Here is a 27,994-nt window from a genome sequence, read left to right as displayed (position 1 = left end):
CAGAGACAGATGACACAACTCTCTGTAATCCATGTGATAAAAAGCCTATTTATTGTTCTCCATTCACCTTAAAAAGATGATCTGAAATTCCTGGGCATACACATGTGAATGGTTATGGTCCCAGTCACTCATTTCCTTGGCCAATGATACATATGTACTTAGGGTTCAGCAGATTGGCTGGGATTCTCTGTATTTGTTCAAATCCATCCTATCATCACTCACCTAGATACCTGCCTACTTACAGGCTGGTTGAGTTTCAGGCTGCAGCTTTTAGACCAGCTGCAATATGCAATGTGACAATCTGTGTATTCAACCCCAAACCTCTCAATTTTTCTCCTGCATCAGCTGGTGATCCTGCCCCATTTCTCCTTTCCATACTGTCAGTGTACATCAGCAGGCACAGACTATATCCAAGACTTCAGTGAAAAACAAGGATATGGTGGGAACATCTTGCAGCTGTTTCTTTGAACAAGTGAAGCCTTGATTTTGTTTTTTTATGAACAAAAAAAAAAAAAAAAGAGAAAAATGGACACCAGCCAAGAGATGGGCTGGGGGCAAATGTTAATGGATGTTGGGCAAATCTATTGTGCAGCTTTCCCATGTCACCAACTACATAACTATTTACAAATGCTGGGAAGATACCTTTCTGCAAACTAAAATGATGAGAGACTTGCCTGTGACATCCCCTATGAAGCTAAATTCCTACTTCATTACTAAAGCTATGTAAGAAAAGGTGTTTTATACAGCACACACACTAGGTGAGCATCACCCCAGAAAGAAAACCTGACTAAGGCAGTAGCACACTGCAGAGCAGGGTTTTAAGCTCTGACAAAAATAAAATTCAGATCTGGAGACTCGAAGCAACCCTGGTCTGTATAAGGGGATGGGGGAAGGGCAGCATGTGGTTTGGGGTATTTTCACCAAATGTTAAATCACACAGAATATTTCACTCGACTCCAGTGTGAAATCACGACCTGACTCCTCTGTAATGAATTCTTTATCTTGGCAGCTTTCCTGTTTTCTCCCAACAGTGCCTCCCTCTCCCTTTCTGGTCCCAGTAACATATGGTGGTGTTTGGAGAGCCACTTGGGCCTGGGAGCGGGCCTGGCTGCCCACACCTGCGCACCCCCTGCCTTGCCACTCGGGTCACGCTCCAGCGCCGGGCCCGCAGCTCGCTCCTTCACCTTCATCAGGGCATGCTGAGAACTGCCACAGGTCCTGTCATGTGGCCCTGGGGATGAGATGTGTCACTTGGTGCCCTGGGGATGAGATGTGTCACTTGGCGTCCGTGTGAGCGTGTGCCACTCCAACACTCCACATGTAGCCTCGGTGAGGCTTCTCCTTTGGGCATCCATGATGAGGGTGGCTCACTGTCTCAAAAATTATGATGAAAGTACCCCAAAAGCCCCAAGAATCTATCAGGTTGGAAGGAACCACAGTGGATCATCTGCTCCAACCTCCCTGCTTAAGCAGAGTTCCTAGAACCACATGGCACAGAGTCGCATCCAATCGGTTCTTGCCTATCTCTAGTGAGTGAAACTCCACAATCCCTCCGGGCAACCTGTTTCAGCGTGCGGTCACCTGCACAGCAAACTTCGCACTCACGTTCTGGTGCAACTTCCGTTCGTCAGTTTTTGCCCGCTGCCTCTTGTCCTGTGGCTTGGCATCATCGAGCAGAACCTGGCTCCGTGCTCCGACTCCCCCTTTAGATATTCATAGACACTGACGATGTCCCTTCCCGAGGCTGAGCAGGCCCAGCTGCCCCAGCCTTTCCCCGCAGGAGCGGTGCTGCCGACGGCCGGCCCGGCCGGGCCCAGCGCTCTCCCGGCGGGCACGCTCCGCCCGCGGGCGCGGTCTCCGGGACGACGCGTGGGGCGGGCGAGGCCGCCGCCGCACCGCCATGGGCCCCAAGCGGTCCAAGTCCGACCGGGAGTCGCTGGTGCCCGGCCTGCCGAGCTGGGAGCCCGCGCTGGTGTCCGCCCGCCTCGAGGAGGTGAAGGCAGCCGAAGGGCAGAGCCGGGGGCGGGGGGGAACGGGCTGGAGGCGGCTCGGGCGGCTCCCCGCCCCGGGGGTCGCGGCTGCCGGGGGCTCCGGGGGGCTCCGGGGCGGCCCGGGGAGGGCCGTGAGTGGTCCCGAGGTGCGGCGGAGCCCCCCCTGCCCCTTTGTTCCCCCGCCGCCGAGCGTGGCCCTGCGGGTTTCTCTGCTCCTCCCCACCTCGACGCTTTCCTTTCTGGGCTCTGGGTGCCAAGTTTCGGCTCGGAGTGAACTTTATTTTATAAACTGCTGAACAACGGGGTTTGATGGAGGTGCTGACGCAGCATTAACTGTAGCGTTGAAAATGTGAGGCTATAATTTTCCTTCCTGAGTGTGTGCAGCTAAACGGCACTTTTTTTCCTTTTTATTGTTTTTTTTTTCTTTCACAGAGTCTGATGATCTAAAGGTATATTTAGGTTTCCAGGTTTTGTGTAAGCAATGTAATTCTCATATATCTTGACTTGCAAGACCGAATTTGGTTTCAAAATAGGGTGGTAGTTTAGCAAACAATAATATTTATCTCATATGTATTTATCTAGCACGGCTTCTGCAAGTGAGACAAATTGCTTCCTGTGGCTTCCTTGTTTTCTGGATTCCTGACGAGCCCTATTTAAAAAAAAAAAATCAAAACAAAAACAAACAAAAAATTAAACAAACACAAAAAAACCAAAACAAACAAACAAAAAAAAAAAAAACCAAAAACCAGTTTTTTGCTTTCGCTGATGTGGGTTTGTGTTTTTTTCTTTTAATATGCCAGCACCACTAGTTAAATATGAGGAACTTCTAATTCAGGAGGAGGCTTTTAAACTGGCTAATTGCTTTTCCCAAAAAGCCACAGATGTCCAAAAGTCTCTTAAATATTTACTTTTATTTGGTAGTAACCATATAATACAAGTTCAGCCAAACAAGACCACTTGTTAATAGCTTAGACTGCTGTTTCCTTTTTTCCCCTAGAACACAGATTTTCAGTAGAATTCTAAGGTGCTTGAGCCCTTTCTTATTTGTGAATCTTCTCCTTACTCTTGGGAAACCTCCCTGAAGCATAAGAGTGGGGTGAAGGTTCAATCTCCATCGCCTTCTCTGTTCCTGGTCTTCCTCCAGTGCTTACTAGCAAGATGCCAATTAGTGATTATGGGTTTTTTTATGGTGGTGTTTATTGTGGTTGTGGATATTGTGCAGTGAATTCACTGAACAAAGTACTTTGTATGCTCTGCTGCCTCTACACATAATTTATTACATTTCTTAAACACAAACCATTATATTGAAATATTTTTAAAGGTAGGAAATCAAATGCTCAAAATTTAGGAAATGTCGCAGTCGGTATTATTCTGAACCACTCATTGAGGCAGATGGAAAAAATGTTGAATGTTCACTGAATGGGGCAAGAATTCTGTAGGGAAAAAGTATGTGATCACCTAATTAAAGATTATTGTAATGCCTATACCCGTGGGGGCTGACTTGAGGTTCCTTGTTTCTGTAATTCTGGTATCATCTAACTGCTTTCTGTTCCAGTGAAGCTAATTTCACTTTCTCTGCCATGCTGTTCACAGACAGAGCCTTGGGAACTTGGGAAAAACTGTCCCCTTGAACTCAGGCTTCTGAGATGCTGGGCAGCCACTGAAATTTCCTACTGCAGGAATGTTCTTATTCAGCTCATACAGTCATGGGCAAGAGCACACTCAGTGCAAAACTGTCAAATGCCAGCAAATCTCTTCTGAGCATGTGTGAATCAAGATTCATCAAGTGTGGCCAAATGTGGGTGTACATAATGTAAATAAACATGCTCTGTAAAAGCAAATCTTTGACACAAGTACAGCTCTGCTGCCAAATTTAATTCCTTCCTCTTGAACACAGAGGGCATTGAATATCTTAGCTACTTAATCACATTGGGGTTTTTATTAGGGATAAACATGATTTTTAAAAATCAAATCTCATTTTGCAAATAGTCTAACCACATTTTCTCTCCCCCTACCCACCCTACTCCAGTCATCATATAACATACAAAGTTTAAACTTGAATATATAAAGTTCAGGAACTGAAAGCAGTCTGTAAAAGAGAGTGTTGAACAGCTTGAATTTTAGATCTCACCAGACATTGTGCACAAAATTTCTTTCTTACTCGTCCTCAGTATTGTGTATAAAATACCACATAAATCTGAAACTACTTGAGAGATAACAGGAACTCCTATCAAGTAAATAAATGTCTCTCCTCATAATTCATATGTAAAGAATTCTTAAATCTTTTATTTGTATCAATTTGAAAAATATTCCTTCCCTTTACTGGAGGCAAATGGAATTTACTAGAACTAGTTTTAAATTCTACCAGACAGACCCAGTGGTGAAATTTCACATTTTAATGTGTTTATGACTTGCACTATTTTATTAGTTCAATCTATGAAAAGCATTATACCAGTGCTGTTAAGATTTTTATGAATGGGTATACTAACTAAGATGTGATTTAAATGGTATTTACTTACCAAATAATTGATTTTACTAAATGCACTGTGAAAACTGGCAGCACACAACTTAAAAATACATACAGTGGAAATATGGATTTTCCAGAGCCTCACATTATAGTTTATGTATATCTTTCTTGTTTGTAATGTGATATGCAGAAGAACATGGAGTTGCAAATTGTATTTGCCTTCTGATATTTATAATCTGTTTTGATTGGGCTCACTACATAATTAAATTGCAAAATATAAATTAAGATTCTTAAGTAGTTTTAAACTTTGCATGTCTAAGTAGCTAAAGGGCTAAGTGAAATAGAGATATTTGCTAAGTGAAAGGTGAATTCTGGGCAAATACAGCCCTTAACTGAAATAACTGTCATTTATTATTTGTTCTTATTAACTGGTATAACTTAGCATAGCAGCTGGAAGCCATGTTCTGTGTTGACTTTCCATCTGTATGATTTCTCTCATTTCATTGGCATTTTAGGGCCTTAAAATTGAACTTAAATCTTGCAAAACCTCTAAAACTGTTCTGAATAGGGTGGCTCCACTTTTGATTGCTATTCATACTACTTCCTCTTCAGAGAAAAATGAACATTCTGTTGAGCTTCTATATTCTCTCACCTGCCCATGTTGTACAGCAAAAGCTCAGGCTCTTAAGAACAAAAGACATTAGTAAATGTGTGTCAATCAGACAGTAATGAAGGTGAGCTTGCAGATTTCCAAGCAGTGACATCCTTCCTTAAGGCTACAAAACTCCTGATAACCATCCTTTCCGAGTAATTCCAGTTGTATTTACTGGTTTACAAGCTCCCTCATTGTTGAAAGTTGCTAGAGTTGTTACTACTCTAATTTTTCATAAATTACTAGTAGGTTTGATGCTCAGCTGTTTTGAGTTTTCAAATGTTTCTTCTCAGCCCTTATAGGTAAATTTGAAATTCTGCTGTAAGGAAATGAATGTACTGGTTGTTGTCCTAAGGGAAAAAAACAAACAATCTAACAAAACAAACACACAGCCCACAAAAAAACCCAAACAACCAACCCAAAAAGCAACAAAACAAAAAGCAGCAAACCCCATAGCATTAAGTACCACAAAAATAAAATGACTGATACTCCGATGGTCTAGAAATGGGAGGAGGGTAAGATGGCTGTTTGATGCTTTTCTTGGCCAAAGAGATCTAGAAACTGGTACTGAAAAAATAATAAATATACCTTACTTGTTCAACTGTCTTCCCTAGAATAGCTGCCCTTTTGTGTCTAGGAAATGAAGCAGAGAAAACAAGATAGGTATAAAAAGGAAGAAAAGAAATGTGTGCTATATCTGCTATTTTCTTCAGTGTGAATTAAAGTTAGGTATTTTCTTAACATACCTAATGCTATTCCAGTACTGCTGTGATGAAGATATACATATATGATGAAGATATACAGGCTATGTGTACTGGTTTTTAACAGTTGGAAAAAATCACATTACAGAGGAACACAATGAACCTTGAGAGCAAAATCATGAGAAGATGTGTTTGGACAACCATTTGCTACTTGCATGGAGCTTCCAGAATTAGGTTGATCTTGCAGAATTGGAGCCTCTCCAGCTGAGGGACACAAGGGACATAGAAGTTTCCCGCACAGATGGTTATTTATATCACCGAGAGGCTTCGGTGCATTTCAGTTCTTGACATGGCCAGAAGTTTTAAAACCAGGACAGTGTCATTTGTATCAATGGTAGTCATTGGATGTTTTCCAGTGAAAGCAATCTGGCCTGCCCTTAGTTGGAGTTTGTTTCAGATTGTTTAAACAGTATCAGTTGCCAATGCCACATTTCCAGTTTCTTTCTTTTTTTTTTTTTAATTCACATTTGAAGCAGGGTTGTTGATTCTGTGGGATATCTACTCCCTGCATTTTGGTCTTCTTTGTGCAGTTTGTAGTGCACATGTTAGATTCTCAATTGCAACCTCCCTAGATTGTTTCCATGATTTTCCTGTAGTTACTTTTATGGCTTTTTCTATCCTGTTCATTAAGCTGGGAATGTCATTTGAGGTAGCGTTAGGGTCACTAATCTATCCTCTTTCAGATCCTTTCTCAAGCCTTGATTCTACAGTAACATTTGAAAGAATAAAACTAAGTAGAGAAGCAGTTGTATATTGAAGGAGAAAATAATTTTATGCATTTTATATATATACATTTTAGTATACATTTTAGTATTTTTCCTTCACATTTTTATGTTGTGATTTTAGGTGATGAGCTGTAGAAGCAGAATCTGTTTCTTCTCTGTCCTTTCAGTGCCTTGAACATTAAGGATACTCTTACAGGATCGATAATATAAAGACAGTATTTAAAAAAAAATAGAATCTTAAACTCAGAAAATAGTCTAATCAATTAAACACCTAAAACTGTGTATTTATGCTGCATATTGACTATTGACTTCAATTCATGTTCTCAGTGTGCAGCTTTTCTGAAAAGTGATCTTTAAGGGCTTCAAAACCAGTTACTCTAGAAGTAGATGACATGCTGTTAATGACTCTGGGAAGTCTAGATCGTTATTTGCTGTGAAGATGTGTGTAGTGACTTCAGATATTTGCTAGTTACTTCCAGCTCCTATTCCCAGGCATTGCACTTTTTTTTAGAAAAGCAGTTCCACTTCTTCATTTAGTACTAGGGAGGTATAAGCCCTCTATAAAAATAATTAAACTTTTGTGCAGAAGACCTTGTATCAAGCTGCATATACTTCTGTAAAATTAAGTAAGGTTATAATTTTCAATACTAGTTCAGTTATATTGTAGAGGCTCACCCCATGTATTTTATTTTAATGTATTAGCCAATAGTTTGCCTGTAGTATAAATATTCTCATAGCTGTTGCAGCTTTATCACCTTGTTTCTTTGAAGCAGAGCATTTTCAGTGGGGAGAAGATGTGGCCCCCTGATTATAATTTTAATTTCTTTTTGGATAACACAAATCTGGAGTTGGATAATTTTGTTTGTGTAAGGCCTTTTTTTTTTTTTAAAGTACTCATTTTGCACAAGCAGGACCTACCCTGATGCTTTGCTTCACTGCTTTGTCACAGTCTGCTGAGAAGGTGGGCACCACAGTGGAAAATTCTCTTTTAGAAATGCTTATAGTACTTTTGTGAAGGAGGGTCTCATTGCTAAACCATAACTCTGAAATGCCTGGGAATTATTATATGGGCTAGAGGATAAGAATTTGGAGAAGGAATCTGAGGATGGAGAAGGGCTGAATTGGGATCAGATAATGAAACTGGAGGCTAGATGAACAAGGAGACAGAGGACAAGAGCTGGGGAGCAAGTCACAGGTGGGGGAAACATTAAGACAAGTGGTGTAACTCAGATGAGGAACAAAGAGTGGAAATGGAAAGAGACATTAACTAGGAACCGTTGTGACCAAGGGGTGGAAAATTCAAGAGAGAGAATGGTAAGGAAGACAGGTTCCACAGACATCGTTACTGTGATATTAATCAGTGATAAGCAGGTTTAATTTGTGGGCAGTAAGCTATCAGCATGTTTTAAGGAGGAGTTAAAGAAGGCATAAGGCAGGGTTTTAGAACACTCTGATAGATATTTTTTAATGTATCTGAAGAACTGCAGGAAGTTGTGGGAGTAAGCTGTGTATTGCTGCTGGACCATGCTTACTGTAGAATCCTGAGTAGAACCTGACATTCCTGATTCTTGCTGCTCTTGAGCTGTCAGCATCTCTCTAGGACTTACTGGACTTTGTTTCCCTCTCTTGGTGGTCCTCACTGAAGAGGGCAGTGTAGTGATAACAGTTGCTCTATTAGTTCATGCCACAGGTAGACAGTTATTCTAAAGATTCTGTGTCTGCTGGTCAGCACTGGGAACACCAGGATACTGCCACATGAGAGCATTTAAATCTCAGTTCTGAGAGCCTAGAAAATTATGCGCTTCCACTTGAGCATGGGCATCTAAATACTTCCTGTTCAAAGACTGCTGAAGTTTCACTATCCAACTCTTGGCAGGTATACAGTGATAGCTTTAATCCAGATTAGCTGAAACTCCTGTACATGTTGACAATATTGGAATACCTAGATCTCTTTCACAGTGCTGTGCACCAGTAGCTATCTTGCAGCTGTAGGCAGGACTTAAAAGAGCAAAATTAAATTCAGTGTACTTGGTGCAGTCCCCACTACTGCTGCCACTTCCACAATGATCAGTGGCTGCTGCCCCAGTGCAGCTGGACACTCATAAATTCCACCATGTTTGCACACTCCTAGAGCATCCGTGATATGCTTGATCTCTCTAGCACTTCATAATTTTAAAAATTTGAGGTTTATTTTGTGCTGCAATAAGCCATCAAGAAAGTTCATGATGTGGGGAGCTGTAGGCACCCTTTTGGATTAGTTGTCTGATCTGTAGCTAGTTGCAGTTTCACTTAATGACCCAGGTGATCTTTGCATCTTTTTGTTTTTCTGAATATTCTGTGGTTAGAAAAATGGGGCATACTCATGTGACGTTATCCTTTGTTATCTTAAGTGTTTTACAAACTGTTTCCCACCATGCAAGCATGCACTGTTTTGAAACTTAAGTCAGCTGTGGCTTTCTCCTATCCCAAGCCATCAGTTTCTCAAATTACAGACATTTAGGTAGGCTTTTTACCAGCTAAGAAAAGGAACAAATGAAGAAGGGTACTGTAAAACTGGAAGAAGATGCTTCTCTTACCATCTGAGTCTTTATCTTAGAATGGTGCTTCTACTCACTTTACCATAACTCAGCCCAGGTTTTGTTCCTATTCCACAAGGATTTATACATAATAAAAATATATGAAAATATTCAATATCCTAAAGTCACCACCCTGTCTTAAATCTCTTAAAATGATGCACACTGGACTGTGACTCTGCTTAGCCTAGTCCTGATTAATGTGACTATCTTGGGACTGCCTTGTTCTGACTAAATCCCTTACCATGTTTACCTTTATGCAGCTGCACTGGTAACCTTGCAGTATACACATGCAGATATGCATTGAAAAAATCTATTTTTGGTGATTCCTGTACATCACAGCCATTACAAATGCTCCTAGATCAGACACCAATAGTGCTGATAAGGAATACTCTAGAGTGAGATGTAGATGTGCTGGAGATAGTGACTCACTCTGTGGAAGGGATTCCAGTAGGAATGTGAAAGAGAGTAACCGGTAAAAGTTGTTTAAACTGCATAAATTTTAAGCTTTTGTGGATGAACATCACTAAATAAAGTGTTCCAGTCTTCTCTTGTTCTGCATTTTTTTAGTGCTGAAAACAATTTTTTACATTACAATAATGTGTATGCTACTGCAAATACTTGAAAACTGATAGTGTTCTTAATTTAGCAATATTGTAGTGTACAACTTGCCATTGGTAAGTAATTTTACTTGATTCGGACTATTTAGTGAAACCATGCAAGAGCCATGCTATGCATAAATATACCTTCATAAAACATCATGAAAATAATGCTATGATGTACAGAAAATAGTGTCTTGGAATTGTCTAATTCACAGAATGAGGGAGCTGAAAATTAACAAAAAATTGTTGATCTTTTTCTACATTGAATAAGCCAAATAATATATATACTCAAAATTCACTTCTTATTTGCTGCCTGAACTGTCAAATCTGCAAATGCCATTTAAAAGTTAGTACATCTTTGTGAGATGCAAATGTATCATTTGCCTGTGAAAAAGTAAGGCTGTTTGTAGGCTTTTATGTTTTCCATGGCATAATGCTGCCACCTGATGGTGGAAAGAATTGGAAGAAAGCAGTAGCGGCTTTTTCGGGTTGCCTGCAATTTCCGTGTGATTAATATAGTGATGTTTAATATGTCTTAATGTGATATAAAGCCATTTCTACAAGATTACTCTTCGAAACTTCAGAGAAGAACTTTTGTTGGCATGAGTTTCAATACCTTAAATATTTTATTTTGGAATGTAGGATGCCTGGAAGCCTTTCATCACTTTCATTATTGGGACCAAGATTGAGGATGAAATCCACACCCAGGCCTTGGCTCTTGCTGTGCAGGTGCCACTGCGAAAGCTCTTCAGTGTGGTAACGCGTGAAGACATTTACAGACAGGTATTCCAAGAAAGTAACTTTTAGTAATGAACTAAACGGTAGATGTCACTTTTAGATTCTGCCTTCTTTGGTCTCTAGTAATGATAAACTACTCTGTGGAAGTTTCAAAAATTACACTAATTCATAGAATCATTAAGGTTGGGAAAGACCTTTAAGATCATTGAGTCGAACCTTTGAACACCACCTTATCAACTAAACCACAGCTCTAAGTGCCACATCCAGTCATTTCTTGAACACTTCCAGGGATTGACAACCCTTTCCGTGAAAAAATTCTTCCTGATGCCCAGCATCAACCTGTCCTTGCACAGCCTGGGGCCATTCCCTCCTGTCCTGTCACCTGTGGCCTGGGAGATGAGGTTGATCGCCACCTTTCTATAACCTCCTTTCAGGGTGTTGTAGAGAGGGATAAGATCTCCCCTAAGAAATGGATTTCTCCAGACTAAACAGCCCCAGCTCCCTTATCATCCAGTCTTCTTCATAGGACTTAGTATGGTATAAGTTGCTCTGCTTGCTGTAAAAGAAGTTTTGTTACAGACTTTTCTTCAAGGTGCTGATCAAAAAACCTCCCTTCCTAAGGTACAGGGTTGCCATAAGATGATTCCTCACAGTTTTGGAGTGCAATTGTAGTGTTTGCAAAAGGGAATAATGAGTAAAGTACTTCGAGTAAACATAAAATCTTCTCATAGTAGAATGCTTTATTTACTTGCAGATCGCAGAATCTGGGGGTCAGAAGGGAAAAAAGGCTAAGGATGCACCTATGTATTATGAGGTAGGTTAAAACATGTATTGCAGTGTCAGTGCTCTTTTACACCGAAGTGTGTAGAGCCATGTGGTTTTGTTATATATTCTTGCTGATTAAGTAATGATCAAAACATGTGTTCAGAGATGTGAGTTTCATTATTGATGGATATGTTACACAGTCATATTTTGATGGTGATGTCTCAAATAACAGAAAACCTGTCAGATTGTTCTGTCTCAGATGCTCCCAATAATTTAAAAACTTAAACCTTCATTTATGGGTATGCAGTCCCCTATACAAAACACTATTCTGTGTGCTAGTACCATTATAATCTCAGTTTGATGTAAATTGATTCATCTAGTGGGCTATGTCAGCAGGGTTTGCAGTCACGCTTAGTACAAAGAGTACTTCCTCCTACCCTGTTAATGTTTTACTTACAGCTTGTGAGAGGCGTTAATATCCTGTGATTAATTAGAAGATTGTGTAAAATTTTCTCAGGTAGAGTTTTACCGTCCTTACAAACCTGGAGCATAAAGAATTTTGGATCCCTCTAAGAAGACTGTGTTTTCATTTTATTTCTGGAATGACTAATAAACTTTTTATGTGTCTCAGGTTTTGTTGGACTTTATAACAGTACTTTTTAGCTGAGGTCTGTTTTTCTGTAATGCCAGGCTACTATCTGAACAAGTCCCTTTGGAATTACCACTGAAAGGATTGTGAATTTTATGCAATTAACCCTCTTCATTTAGGACTAGCCTCCCAGGCAAACTCACCGTTATATTACCTGGTATGTAAAACTTCTTCAGACCTACTTGACAGAAGGGTATTTAAGTCTAGCTCTAAGCAGAAGCTTTGTATGATACCTGTATTTAATTACTAAGAGCAATTTACCTTGTGAAGTGGACACTTATTAAATTCCAGCTGTCAGTGCTGTGTCTCATTAGCTACTTACTTTACTCCTCAAAGACATTTTTTTCCTCCTCTCCTTTAACACAGAATATAAAATGCCTGTTCTGACCTTTTGCTTGGACTCAGTTTCCGTTCAGGCTGTAGCAAATTAAAAGATTGATCATGTTGCCACAGCATTAAGATTCCACCTCTCTGGGCAGAGTTTGTTCCTGAACATGCACATACATTCCATGTGCAGTCTGAGCAGTCACAGCTTCCACTGCTTCCACTAGTAAAGATAAACAAACACAAAGTTGGCACAGAACACAGGGTTGTGAAAAGTTCTTCTGAGAGGAGCATTTCTATCATTGCCACGTACAGTCCTCTGTGGCAGGATTCAACACGTTGCCATTTCCACAAGTTTTCCATACTCATTTTTAGAGGTACTGTGAGATTCCTGACATTTAAGGGTCTTTGAACATATGACATATAGACGTGTGTGAATTTGGAGATAATGACATGCCTAGTAATGTGGTTATTATTGGTATTAGTAGTAATATTCTTACCCATGCCATTGGTCTTACACTTTGCATCCACTGAAATGCAGGGGTTTTAATAAATTTCAATGCAGCAGTCAGCAGTGCCTAGAAGTCAAGGGCCTTTAACAAATGGCTCATGATACATTGCAAGCTAATTATATATCACATTAAAATAATTCCTGCTCTCTGCTCTAAATTATTCTCCTTCAGGGTTCCTATCATTTTATTGTTTTGTATCTCGTATCACTCTTATTGTATAAAGTGAAGAGGCTCAGGGCAGGGTTTATAAATATGTAGCTAAAAGATTTCCAGATCCAGGAGAATTTTCTGACTCTTACATGACTTGATGGGGGTAGGAGTCTTGCTTGGTAATTTAGTTCTAATTCCAGCCCTTAATTGGATGATGATAGGCTGATTCTCTCATAAAGATGGTGAGGAGTTAATTTTTTAATTAAAAAAGGGAAAATGTTATGCTTCCTGTAATATGTCAACAGATTTCGTAATTTATCATGTACAATTTTTCTAACAAGACCTACAACTAATAATATGTGTATTTTATCAGCAAGGTGTGTATATTTTATTGTTTACACACCTGTTTTTTGGGTCTCCTGTTAAGGTTAATAACATTGTGTGTAATTAAGATATTTTGCTACTACTATGTATGATGGTGTTGTTAAGATCTGATTATTGAGAAATGCCTCTGCCCAAATTAAGGTGAAAACAGGACCATATGCTGAAGTTAATGGTACAGATCTTATTTAACAATGAATTAGAAATAGAAGAGAGAGGGGGGAGAAAGTTCAAGTAGAAAATAACACCAGCCATGGATCCAGCAACATCCTGCTTGTCCTGCACTCTGGGCATTTTGGTGGTGGGGTACTTTTCATTACCTCTACACTTTAGCAAACAAAAATTAATGCTTGTTGGCTACACAGTTCTCTTATGCTATTGCTTAAATTATTACCTCACCTCTAATGCTGGTTAGTCTGCATGCTCGGCCTTTCTCTTCTTTTGAGTCAGTGGGTTTCTGGGATCAGTGTTCACAACCTTCCCATGCCAGAATTACCTTTTATCCAGTTGGAGCTGATTTCAGCACAGTTGCTGAGTTGGCTTTCCTTGTGGCTCATAGATTCTCTGTTTGTGTCCATTATCAGTGATACATTCTTTTCCCTAGGCTTTGTTAACCTCCCCCTAGGTATGAGATAACACTTGGACAATAGCACCACCTTTATCTTATGTTGTCTACGGTTCACGTTTCAGGTATCCATAGGAATATTTAAGTGGAGCTTTGGTGGTCATTGGTGGCCACAGATGCCATCTCTCCCAAACATTGGGGTGATCTTTGTTTGACTGGTGATATGCCTATGAGCAGTTGCTTCTTTACAGTTTGCCACAGTGGGAATTTTTGTCCAGATATGTTACCCAGGATGTGCAAGCCAGACGTCGCCTCCACCAAGCCTGGATTTAGCACCATCCTGTCGTTCCCTTCTGTGCTAATCTCATGGCAAAATCCTTTTGTGGCCTTAACAGCGTTTGAGACAGACAACTTCAAGTACTTGCAAGTGTTCTAGTTTCCAAATTTTGAATTTTGAAAATCTATTCAAGCCTAAATTTTCCACACTAGAATTGTTCATGAGTCTGGTTTTGTTTTGTTTTGGTTTGGGTTTTTTGGTTTGTTTTTTTTTGTTTTGTTTTGTTTTTTGGGGGGTTTTTTCTTTGGTTTGTTTTTTGTTTTTTGTTTGTTTTGGGTTTTTTTTTTTGTTTTTTGTTTGTTTGGGTTTCTGGATTTTTTATTGTTTTGTTTTGTTTTGTTTTGTTTTTGGTTTGGGGGGGTGTTTGTTTGGTTTTTGTTTTGGTTTTTTTTTTTTTTTAATTTCCCCTACTTCCCCTTTCTGGTAAGGTTGAGTTCAGGGGTTGTGTGGATTAAAGGATTTTTTTTTTTCCTTGTAAGGGTTTTTTTACAGTTTTGTTGGACTTACTGGGGTAGTTGACTTTATGTTACCTGGGAAATCCTGAGAAGGAATCATGTCCTACACTAATAAGGAAACAAACTGAAGCTGTGAGGTAGCACCATGGTGATTAAAGCAGATTGAGCCTCATGTGGCCCCTTCACATGAAATGACTGGAAGAAGATGGTTAGTGTTGCTGGAAATGAGCCCTTGAATAAGGGTCATGGCCATGAGAGAGTGATTGGAGCGAGAGAGATGTGAAAGAGTTTTGTTGTTCTGTCAGATAAGCTGTGATACTTGGGAAAAAAGTTCATGGAAAGATGAAAAAGCACAACTGGCAGAGATAAGAGCAGTTTTGTTTGGTTGTGGATTCCAGAATGTTGCTTTCGTGTCCTTGTGCTTGAGAAGACAGCAGAACTAAAATCTTGTAACAGAAGCATCTTTCCATGCTGCTCTGACTCATCTATGGGACAAGTCATCCTGTGTAGCCAAAAAGGTGTAATTAAAAATATTAATCTTTATTCCACTACCGGACAATAATTATTGTTTCTCCTAGCAAAGTTCCTGCTATAGTTGCCAAACTCAAAAATATTATCAGATCAGATGCCAAATCCAAATTGTGTCCCATTCTCATCCTGGAATTCCATGAGACTGGAGCAGCATAAATCAGTTATTAGTAAGTTTTTCTCAGCTGTTGATCACCAGGTTGACACCTAACTCTACTGGCATCTCCTGCATTTTCAGGATGGGAGGCAGCATGAGCAGTGTGCAGTGCATTCCGGTATTCCTCCCTAGATTTCTGATTCCATGAAGACAATTATGGGTCAATACAACTTAGAAAAGATCCTGAGCATAGCAGAATGTGTATAATTATTATTTATATATGTATATGTACATTTTTGTATGTATATATATATCCTATTACTTGCAGGAGGTAGGAGGAGGAGGTGATTGGAGAAGGCATTCATATTAGAAAGGAAAAGGTAAATAGAAGGTAGATGGATTACCTAGGCTTTGGACCTCAGATGTACTGGAAGTGTTTGGTGCAGTTGAAAGTTTCCAGCAAATATTTTTTTTCTTTTATTTTTTTTTAAACCTACACCCTGTGTAGGTTTAAATGATGCCAACACAATGATTTTTTCTCCCCTTTTTCTTTCCTTCCTATCCAAGACCACAGAGCTTAGGGAATTCTGATTTTCACAGTATCGTATTTTCTGTTTCAAATAGAATTGCAGCCTTGAGATAGAAAGCTATTCTGTTTGTGAAAAGGCCTCCTTATTTCTTTTTTCCTTTAAGAGCACAAAATAGAATTGGTAATTATTTTACCTTCCTTTTATTTATTGCCTTTTGAATCCTCTTTTAGGACATTAAGGAAATATCTTATTTGTTGTTCTGCAGTGATTAGCATTACATTACCATTATATACATTATTCTAATTTCCATTTTTTAAGTGTTGGTATGATATTTTATTTTATTTGCTGTAAAACTGCCATTGTTCTCCAAGAGTTGGTTAAAGACAATACTTGGAGTCCAAAGAGTTCCTCATCTACCGGCTTTTAATACTTTGATTATATTGCCCAGGTCTACTGATTTTTGGTATTCCTGCCTTTAAAAGCTGCCTTTTTGCAACTTTCCATTGATGCAGTTGTAAATAATTGCTTTTAATGAAATGAGACAACCATATTATCTATGGGGTTTTTTTTTAATATAAAGCAGAATAATCACTGATTAGCCCTACATTTCCTGCATCTATATTCACTCTTCTATTGTTTCAATTTAATACCAGACCAATGCCATGCTAATGATTTTTTTCTGATACATTTAAAAATAAACTCATTCTTATCTCTGCTCACATCTGTTGTCTCTTATTTTTTTTCCTTTCTTCATTAAACCTGAAATAGTGAGGACTTCTAAATTACACTATCCAGGATCTTGTAAACCCACCTGGTTTATGCAAATTATCTCTGATGCTCACATGTGATGAACAAGCAAACATTAGATTTCAAATCACATGCTGGAACTGTAAATATGTGAACAGCAGGTAATACAAAATTTTAATTACAAATCATTCCACTGTTTGTCATCCCAGTGAACACAGGCCCTGTTTGATTCTCCTGTTTCAGATCTGCATCTCAGATTGTTTTCATACAAAACCTCACTTTATTTTACCTCCTTGCTAACAGGGAAGCAGTGTCAGCTCAGGAACCTCAAACCTCCAGATGGATAAAAGCAAGAGAAGCTCCAGGCTTACTGCCAAGATACATAACAGCCAACCCCTTATCACCAGGCATACTGAGACATCAACTAGTTGTACAGTTTCAGTAAACCAAATAGATCCCCAAACTTGAGCCTTCTATTGCCAAGCATAATATGCATAGTTTTGCCATTAAAATCCAGTTCAGTTGAGTGCTTGCATTTAAACCTTAATTAGCTCATGTTTTGTAAAGCTCATTTAAAGGACTTAAAGATAATTGGTTAGAAAAAGAATCTTATTTTTTAAAAATTATCATTCATACATGTTCTGGGTTTTTTCTTTGGGTTTGCTGTTATAGTTGTTGTTTTTTCCCCCTAAGATTGTGATGCCATTATCCTTGAGAAATTGCATAATGTTCACAGTATTTGTTGTCTGAATAGGCAATCAACTGTAGCAGATACAGAAGTTTTCTGGGTGTACATGAAACAGATTCCTCTTCTGTCACTTGAAACACAAAATATATAACCAAAATATTAAGAGCTTCTGTAGGATAGTAAAACATAACAATTAACAAGTCCAGGGCAAAAAAAAATGAAATAAATTTAGCCAGGAAGCAGAGGATGTAAAGCAGTTTTCAAGCATTCCTGTGAAATTATGCTTTGCTAGAAATATTTATAGAGTGTAGACTTATGAAGTAAGGGTTGCTGCTGGTAAGACTATTTGAAGCACTGATCACATTATGATGTAGAGAGAAGATCCACTTTAGATCGGATCTGAGTGTGTGTTTCCTGGGATAGGTACTCCTACTATACTACTAAATGTTATATATGTTGTATGTATTTGCAGATTGCATAATGTATATTATTTTATTACATGTAATTATAGTTAAGTAATAGATATGTGGTTAAATATGGTTTAAATATGTGGGTTTAAATGTGTATGCATGTGTATAATTATTCAAAACTACCTCCTACCCCCAATGGCATAAATTTAATTTTTAAAAAAGTTAAGAATAAATGTTCTCTTTCCAGATATCTTTCATATCCTCTCTTAAATACCTTATACCTTTCTATTACCGTATATCATTCTATTGTCTATGTCCCTTTTTTAGACTCTCATCATTGTGTCTAACAATATTTTAAAAAAATATATATTAAAAAGGAGCGTAGCACTAGGGACATGGAGTATGCATTTTTTTGTGTTCATTATAGTAAAGTCCTTGGGTTGAAAAGCAAAAAAAAATTGGTTTAGCTGGATGTGAAAGGGGACTTTTAATGTCAGAGATGTAACACTTGTGGGAAGGAATATTTTCACCCAAGCAGAAGCTCAGAAGAGTTGTCTGGCACTGGGAGAAGAGCAAACTCGGTAGTAGCCAGGATATGGGCACTCAAGGAAATGGTTTCAAACATAATGTTAGTCAGGAGTGGTTTTAAGAAAGCCTATCTATTTCTTGTGGAAACATGTAATCAAAGCTTTCCTATTTTTCTGTAAGTATATAGATTTTGACACAACACCAATAGCAAAGTTATGGTCAAGATTAGGCTTTCTCCAAAGTAAAGATAGCCCTATCAAAACCAAACCATCTCACTCTATATACGCATGTAAATAGAATTTTATTCTTAATACAAGTTAGAAAGATTTTGTTTTCATTCCAATGGAACAAAATTAATTTTAGAAGTTGGTGTAAAATGTAACCACTCAGGAGCCAAAATTTATCTAGTGTCATTGTATTTATAAGATGATTTGGCACTAGAAACAGCTTTGGCAGCCATACTGAACATTTAGGATAGAAAGACTGAATTTTATTTTTCATTCCAGTACAAAATAAATTTTATACTGCATTCTTAAATGTCATAATAAAATGAAGCAGTTCTCCAGTCAGCCTTTGTCAAGTGGTATTGTGTGGATGTAAGTGAAAAGAATTTTATTGCAGAAGGATTTGGCCCTTACACTGTGTGGATACACTGAAGTTTAATGTGTGCACTTGGGAATTGTTGCTAAATGAATATGCCTTTTAGGGAGGTACTGGCTTCAGGAAAGGTTAAGGGACTTTAAATCCTGCTTTAAATCCTATGGGCATTATCTACTCATCTGTTTTCAGCTCTTTTCTATCTGTTACCAAGTTCCTACCGGTTTATAGTACAGAATATAAGGATGCTTTATAAATGGTCTACTAAATGAGGTGGTGTATTTACCTGAGTTATTTAGTGTCTTGTCTTCTTAGGAGGGTTTAACTACTCTGCCTGCTGGTTCTCAGTATTTAGGTCAATCTACTTAGAAGAGTGTTAGGGAAAGAATTTGTTAATTTAGGTTTTGCATATCTTGCATCATTCTTTGCCATTGTCAGAGTATCTGATGCCACTGAATGATCAAGTGGCTTGTGTAGTCCTTTAAGTTATCAAACTGTATGCCTTCCATTTGGATTTAATTATTCCGTGAGAGGAAACCATTTTTGCTATGAACCAGGCTGTGCTATAAGTTGTAGCTGTTCGCAGTCAGTTGAAGTGTCTCCAGTTCAGCATCCCTTCCAGGAACAATGTGTCATGTTAAGAAGTACCAGCATTTCTAAATGTTAAAACTTAGGGGAAAAGTCTTGAACTTGAGCAGGAAAATAATCTGTGTTTTCTAATTTCATTTCCTAAAATCCGAAAGGTCAGGTTCTATTTTTCACATGAAGCAATTGACATGCACATCTGCTAGTTTAATTTCAGAATAGTGACTCTTCATAGTCCTAAAGCTAGGATTTTGAAAACATGCATTATTATTTTATTGCTGTCAGTTGTAATTATTTGAGCTGAGGCCATTCATAATACTCAAATTTTTGTCAATTTAGTTTCTAGGAAAGATAATTGATAACATTTTGAAATTCTTCTGCCTATTTAAAATCTGCTTTTGAGCACTGGCTGCGACTTTGTGTTTGCTTCAGAGATTACAGGAGTTCCTGCATACATGCAAATTGGTATCAAATTTCTGCTTTTTCTGTGCAGGTTTTGTTGAGATGTCTGTGTAACTAGAGGAAACAGCAATTATGTCTGTGATAATGTCATCCTTGAAGTGTTAGAGGGACTTGTTAGAAGGACTGAAACAGCCAAAGGCAATTCTATCTTCTGGTTTTTTGTCTTCAGAGTTTTTGGGAGACTGTTATAGGTTCATTAAGGACAATAAAGTCTATGACATTTTTCTCAAGTACAGCAACTAATCCCAGAATCTTTGTCACCAAATTAAAAAAAAAATATATATTTCTAAGTTCCATTGCAAAGCTGGACCAGCCAAGATGGAAAGATCCTGCCCAGTGTTTTGTGGTGCCAAGTCTACTCTGTCAAGATGTAGCTGGATGGGTTCTGCCAGCATAAGGTTTGATGAGGCAATTTTGTTTCTTTCTTTTTGTTCTACCTTTGATTGGGTTCTCTTCCTAGCCAGATGCCATGTTAGAGAAGCGTGACTAAATCTTTTAGCTGTGTGGTGTTCATTGTGTGGATTCAGTTGGCTGAAAGTGCTGGAGTCAATTTAGTTCTCAGCAGCTTAAAATATTCTGTGCCATAATGGAAAGATTTGCTGGGCAGATTCATCCCACTGAAATGTAAACATTTCAGTATTTGATCATAGCAATATATCCCTTCATCTGAGCACAAATCACAACAAACTGGCCTGTCCTCTTTTTCTAAAAGGGTCTGGGTTATGTAGAGATTCTTCTGAAATCACTTAAATGCTGTTTAAACTATTGCCCCCCAATCAATGTTAAACAGATATATGAAAGGTCATGTGAGAAAACCTTCCTTGTGCACTGAACTCCTTCCTGAGATAGCAGTACTAGTGCCTGATCTTTCCAAACACTGGATGTTTGTATCCCTTAAAGCAGTTTGGTTTGCACAGCAGCTAATGATCAAGGAGCCATAGGAGATGCACATCCCAGATGGTGAGAGCTTCTGTATGAGCTCTCTGTTAAAGCTCTCCTTATTTTAATGTAATATATTTTCTCATTTTTACTGAAATTCGGTTATTCACCATTTCTGTTTTTCCTAAAACATTATTTAAGTACTTGACATAACACTGTACATCTGTGTTAGAAAATTGTCACAGAGCATTGCTGAGATTATATCAGTTCAAATATCTCCTCAGGTTGCAGATTTTCTGTAGAGAGGTTTAGAGAACAGACTTTGTTACAGTGGATAATTCTAATAGGTTTCTGCTAACCAGATCAAGCTGTGTTGTGTTTTGGCAATAAACAGACTCAATCATATGAGTGACAGGTTATTTTTCTAGAGCACAAGCAGCCATTTGCTTCTGCTTTGAGAAGTGTTCTCACAATTGAAAGGAAGATATTAAGCACACGAACAGCATTCATATTTTCCCAGTATTGCTTTGTTTTAGTAGGTTTAGTTGAAAAGGACTCCATGGGGTACAAGGAGGCATCATATCCACTCTAATTATTTTCATTCTCTGGAACACATATTCACTGATTAACAAGGATGACTCATTTGGCTTGTCTTGGGTTTTACAGTCTACCTTGTGAATACTTGAGCATTATATGGAGCTCTGCTCAGATATGCAATTGATTTAATTGATTTATGTGAGTCCGTAAGCTCTCTTTGAACTGTGAGACATTAAGTCACTAGTGAAAGATTATGATTAAGCAGGTGGTCTTTTGACATCATAGGTGGGAAGAGGTTCTGAGAGTTGAAGTTAGGTGAACAGTCTAATATGAGAAACTGAATTCTTTCAACATAGTGGAGGTGTCATCTGAAAAAAAAAGTTATTTCAGCTATCTCAGATCCAGGAAGGATTCTTTCAAAATTATTGCTAGTTGTGTGCTTTAGTCAATGAAATGACATTGGCAGAGCCAGAAATATTTAATTGTATGTGTAAAGAAATCTTTAGAAAAAACAATTATCAGTATAACACATGCAGCTTTTGTCCCCTAGTCTGTCTTAAAAGTTGCTTGTGAAGGACTCGTAAGATTGACAGCAGATTGTAATAAATCAAGATCACTTTTTTTCCTCTGCTTTTATTACTTTGCTCAGGAAAATACATCTGAATAGTAATTACCAACTTAGTTACATAATCCATAGAGCCTCTTGACTGATGACTGTCCTGCTTCAAATTAACTTGAAGTGTGTCAGCAACTAAGGGATTTTGCTTATTTGGTTCTTCTAGGAACTATCATGTTTCTTTTAGGAAGTGTTATATGAGTCTGAGGCATGGATGGTTTGGATTTCTTACATTTTCAAGAACAGGAGGGAAGACAGGGCTTTAGAAAGCTCACTGGGTATGGGAGACCTACGCTGTGAAGGGGGCTGACCACTGTTCATAGCAAGCAATGTTACTGCTGCCAGGTAGTAATAAAGCTGTGAAAGTTTATAATCTAATTGATCTTTTTGAAAGGTTTTCTGATTATGATTTGGCAGCCACAATGGTTCTGTATCTTGTAAAAGGCATTTCAAAGAAAGATAGCACAAAGACTCTGGCTTTAAATGTTTCCCTAACTTTTAAGACCTATCTCCTATCTCAGTGGTGCTGACATCTCCCAGTAGTGTAGGGTCACTTACAAGCACTCATGCAGTGTTTGAATGACTCAAAATACATGCCCTTTGCACCACACAGCTAAATTTCTGCATGGTTCATACTCCCACCATATGAGATCAAATACTGCCTCACCAAAACCTTTCTGCACTTCACCAGTGTGACCCCTGCTGTGTGAGGAATGCTAAGTTTCCTCTTGCTTTAAAGGAAAAGAGGCCCTACCTAAGTTTGTCCATCCAAGTTTCCATGGTTTCTTTCATAAGACAAAGATCATCACTGGTGGGATGAAGTATAGCCAATCTGTAACAAATTCGCTTGATATTATCTGAAAAACTTCCTCCTGTATTCCTACCCATTTTTTTGTCTTGAGGTTTTTGTTGGTTTGTTTTTTTCCACTTGAAGCTCTGTAAATTTTTAACTGTTTAGGCCAGGTGCCTGCATAATTCACAGGACTACAGATGAAGTAAATATGGATGTGTAATAAATTTAATTTTTTTTATCTATTGTGCATGGATTGATCTGTGTTCTGTCTTTAGGATTGGTTTTAATTTCTTCCTGTATAAAGCATATTTTACATTTCTGCATGAAAGATATTTGCTTTCTTTGTATTGCCAAATGGAGTGCACTCATTCTGTCTTTGTTTTATTTGTGTGACCTCCTTCCACAGTCATGGAATGTATTCCTGTTAAATAGTTTTGGTTATACTTCTCATGGCTCACAAAAATATTCGTCCTTCCTACCCACTCTACTTCATCAAGTCTCTTCATTCCTGTATTCTCTGTCTACAAAATAGGAATAATTATTATGGAGTACTTTAGACTGGCAAAATGCTTTAAAATTCTCAAGAAGAATGGTGTTTTAAGAATCTAAGCACTTTTTTCTTCTTCTGTGAACAATAAATCAACAACTGCCATTGAGCTGGGTTACTATATATACACGTTACAGGAATCCTTCCAGAATCCTTCCATTTCCTCTCTATCGTGTTTCGAGAAATGTGCAACTCATCTAAATTAGGCCAGTGAGAAGCATCGCTTTCAATAGGCTGTTAACATTAATTATGCAAAAAAAAAAAATTATGAGAATTTTTCTCTCTGAGGGAAATTACTATGACATTTCTACTGAAGTTTCTTCCTTTCAGAGCACAGATTTGTGTGCCTATCTCTTTGTGACTATTTTTTGTTGGAATAACTATTAGTTCCTAGTTTCCTACCCTAGTCTGCAGTAATTTTTAAGTCTTGTTCTTAATATGCCCTTGATTTTCTGCTGTGGCTCTGATGTCAGTGGGTCTTTCCAGAAGCCTTCTATGATTGGGTTGTTGAGCTAGTGACCAGTCTTACTTTGAGTACAAAACATGCAAAGCAAAACTCATCTTAATCATGATGTATCTTCCTTTGTGTATGTTAAGATCATTGGATTTATTTGTGCTGAAGGACCAGGATTGTTTTGGAAGGGTTTTTAAATGCATATGTTTTGGTTTGTGTCCCTGTTATGCAACTTGGAAAAAATCTGAATTTTAAGACATTTCTTTTTCTGTGACTTGCTTTCATTTGCATAAAACAATATTTTGGCATATAACAGTCTGGATTCTGATCTGGCTTTGCTTTATTCAGAGAAGCATTTTAGTGGCTACATTTAGGTGAGAAGTGAAAATTTCTAAACTCAGCAAACATCTATGGAAGCTCAAAGCTAATGGTGGTGTTTGCATTAGACAAGACACAGTTCAGTGAGATAGACTGTGCACCTTCATTGTCTCAGTGTTAGCAAACAAAATTGACACCATATGTGCCCAACTGTAATTGCTCCATGAGGAGAAAAGAGAAACATGTCAGAACATTTGAGCAACACCTAATTCAGCCCATGGTTATAAATAAAGCTGATGGTTGCTTAAAAACAAAAGTAAGAAAATATTATGGTTATATTGTTCCTCAACAGTGCTTCCTACATAGGTGAACTTTATTACATAGACAACACAAGTGAAAAGAAACATATAACAACTTTTTAATGGTATTTTTATGTTATTTTATTTTTTTCACAGTAAATAAAGTGGTTATGAGGCTCCAAGGAAAACGGCCCAGATGTTAGTGAGTTGTATGAAATTTAGTGGAAACAAGCTGTAAAAAACATAGTCATAAAACAGCCTGTCAATGCCACACATCTGGACAATGCAGCTGTATGTTCCTGCTGCTGTCATCACCCTAAGAAAACTCAATAGCCTTATTTCACCCCAATTAGGCTGCATACCAACAAAATCAGAATTACACAGGAAGGGGGTGTGTATTCACCAAGACAGACCCTCTCAAATTCCCAAGAACGTTTTATCTTTCATTTAGGGGCTAGTCCCTCAGACACCGGTCACTTTGTAAACAGTATTGCAAGCTATTTTCCTTGATTTGCTATCTGTTACATGCTTATTAATTTATTACTTTATAATAGGTAGTTGCTTAATGTTGTTTCTTTGTTTAATATCTAAAGAAAATTACATTTTCCTGTGAGAACTCTGTGTCTGTTGACTTTCTCATAAATCAGGGAAGGTTTTTTCCATTGTTGTTTTATCTCATACTGCAGTTGATATAACTTTGTTTGAGGTCTTTGGAACCAAAGAATAATGGTGTGTCTTACTGATATGTTGTTTATTCTGGAAATGCGGCCATTTTGACCCACACGTGGTACAATGTGAGATAGCACTTCCTCATTTCAGTCTGCAAATAAATATGAGTCAAGTCCAGTATTAAAACTATGCAAGTAGTGGTTTTGTTGTGATTTCTTTTTTTTTCCTTTGCAGGTGATGGAATTAGCCAAAGCCTTTCTGGACCAGGGTGAAGAAATTCCTGTAACACTAACTGGAAAGCTGTTGAAATTTCAATTGCTTTGTCTCAAGCAGAAGGACCTTGAGAGAAGAGAAGAGGAAAAGAAGGTACTATAGTATGCCCTAGGAGCATTGCATTTTTGAAGACACTTCTATTTTGGTGTTGCTTCCATAAATTCAGCTTTCTTCTCATGTTTGGCTTTCTAGAACTGTAATTAAAGAGAAACATGATTAGAAGTATTTTTTATCTAATCAACTTAAATTGGACTTTGTGAATGAAGTTCTCAATTACTCAAATGCCATGAGAACATGGAGAAAAAATGAAAATAAAACCTCTGTGGAAGAAGTCTGCTCAAGTGAGAGCTAGTAACTGCTTAGTTGAGTCTTAGGACCAATACAAAACAGAGCTAGGAACAGGCTTCTGCTGAGTGTATCCCTGTTGAAGTAAAGGTTGGAGAGGTTGTTACTTTGGAGGTATCAAGGATAGACACAGAGCAGACTGTGACGGAGCTCTTGCTATGAATCTCCTCTCTGGAGGAAATTTGGAGAAGTTATCTCTTCCATCCTCCAGCACTAAAGCAGGATAATATTTACATAAACTATTCCTGGCAGATGTTTCTTAAACCTTTTCTTAAAACTTTCCAGAACTGTGTCTTTGCTTTTCCATGGCAGACAGTATTGTTTCTGAACTATCTCTGCAATGCACGCAATTGAAAAAGGATTCTGATCCTACCAACCCTGCTCTCATTTAAACCTGTTTCAGTTCTCCCTATGTATGAGGGCAACATTACATTCCATTCTACAGAAATCTATTACATATTTAACTAAACAAACCCAAATATGTGTCACCATTGTTCATTTTTGATTAGGCATGTTCCTCTCCTCTCAACTATCTCAAAACAGTACATATTTTGAAGTTCACTTCTCAGAACCAGGTACCACATTTTCCAGTGTTCCCAAAACTTGCTTCCATTTGTCTCCAAGGTCATCACTACTAGATCCAAGATTGTCTTGGACAGATTGCTGGTCTGTTCTGGGAGGAATTTCACCAAGCTTGCACAGAATCACAGATCAGACCTCTAATTTATTTCTAACATCTTTTGGAGTTGCCAGTGATACATTTCAAAAACTTACTGAACAGTTGTTTTTGCTATAGTCCTTTTCCAACAAACGTTCATGAAACTGCAGAAAGTCAATTAATTGTCAGAAAGTAAGTTGCTGCAGTAAGTTTATCCTGGTAATTGATAAAAAAACTATAGGGTGTGATGACATGGAGACCTAAGCAGTCTGTGCATGTAAAAAATGCAAGCAGAAAATAGTTAAATTGATTTTGTATAGGTGAAAAGTCTGTAAATTTCTTTATCAGCAATTTTATTTGTGGGAGTAGTTGGTGGATGAAGTGTAGCACATAATCATGAGAATAAATGCTAGGTGATTCCATTAAAATTGTGTCCTGTTGCCACACAGGTCAATTTATCAGGAAATTATAATTTAGACCACAGAAATATATGAAGAATATGAGGGGGGAAAAAGTGTTTTCAATCTGAAAAGAAATTGAGAGGCTGAAGCTATAGAATTGATTGTTACTAGTGAATTGAGGAAAAAATGGCTTTTCTCTTAGATATCAGTCAATTCTTTTAGGTAAACTGTCAAACAAAAATTTGAAGTTTAATGGCACTTCAATATTAAAATGGAGTCCTTAGAGCTTTGATTTAGCAAAATTAGTCTTGTAACTTTAATTTTATTTCCCTGGTTAATTTGAGGATAGTTGATGTTGAAGGTTGAAGAGTCTCTGGCACTTAGGTTACTTTTCTGTTTTAGCCAAATTGTCTGCAAAAGTTGTCATCTCCTTTGAATTGTATCTGTGTTAATGTGTAGCAGGCACATACAAGAGGAGTAGTTGAAGGACGGAGTCAGGAATTGGAAGGCTCTTGGGTATGAGGATGCTCTGCAGTACAGAGTGGGCAGAAACTGACTTCTGATTTAGAGTTCTGTCTCTAAACTGGCTGCCATAAAAATTTTAGTTCTTTTCAACTAGCTTGTACAATACAAGTTCTGTTGCCAACAATCTGGGTGTTGAAAACAGGATTTTACCCACAAATCAGTTCTCAGAAAACAAACATATCTGTCCTTGGGTTTTTTAATAGATACCAGTTAGTATAATGGATCAGCAGAACTAGTACAACATGTAAATAACCAAAAATAAGGCATTTGGAAATTTCTGTATTTCATTAGGAACAGGAGCTTGTCATAAATTGACAGGTGTATGTACTTAAAATATTATGCAGAAGTGAAGAAGTGTCTCTGAATTAGAAAACTGTTTGAGGTAGTAAAATTTGTAATGTAAAGCTTAAAATAACAAATTTACAGAAGTTAATGGATTGTTAGAAACTCCACAAAAAGCTGAACCTTGTAGGGAAGGAGAAATATGTCATTGAAAGGGAAAGGAAAGAGTCCAAGAAAGGAGAGGCTTTTACATTCTAAAGTGTTAAGGTCAAGCAGTGTTCTTCATTAGAATCTTGGCAAGTCCAGAAATTTCTCTGTATGTTTAAGAATGACTTAAAATGGTGCAGATGTAATAGATGAAGTTGATTGCGAACTTTGTGGCATGATGATTGTATCATATGTTTGGTATATTCATCATCTTAGAATTCAAAGAAGTACTATCAAAATTTCTAATTTCTAATTTCAAAGATGGAACCAACTTAAAAGAAAATAATGAAAGCCTCCAAATTCTTCATTACACAGTGTAGTTTCAAGAATCTGTCGAAGATGTTTCTAAATTTTACAAAAAGGAAATTCAAA

General features: G+C 37.9%; 1 protein-coding gene across 1 annotated transcript in view; it reads left to right on the top strand.

Moving 5' to 3' along the window:
- Positions 1–1,900: 1,900 nt before the first annotated feature.
- SPAG17 (sperm associated antigen 17) overlaps positions 1,901–27,994 on the top strand; it is an 89,918-nt gene continuing 63,824 nt past the window's right edge. The window contains exons 1-4 of the mRNA XM_062513144.1: positions 1,901–1,993; positions 10,414–10,554; positions 11,264–11,323; positions 25,166–25,297. Of these exons, the coding sequence (XP_062369128.1) occupies positions 1,901–1,993; positions 10,414–10,554; positions 11,264–11,323; positions 25,166–25,297 (426 nt within the window). The remainder of the gene's footprint in view (positions 1,994–10,413; positions 10,555–11,263; positions 11,324–25,165; positions 25,298–27,994) is intronic.

This window comes from Cinclus cinclus, chromosome 2 (assembly GCF_963662255.1).
Source record: "Cinclus cinclus chromosome 2, bCinCin1.1, whole genome shotgun sequence".
NCBI classification, from domain to species: Eukaryota; Metazoa; Chordata; class Aves; order Passeriformes; family Cinclidae; genus Cinclus; species Cinclus cinclus.
The sequence above is the reverse complement of the archived record's forward strand: the minus strand, read 5'-3'. Positions and strand labels throughout refer to the sequence as shown.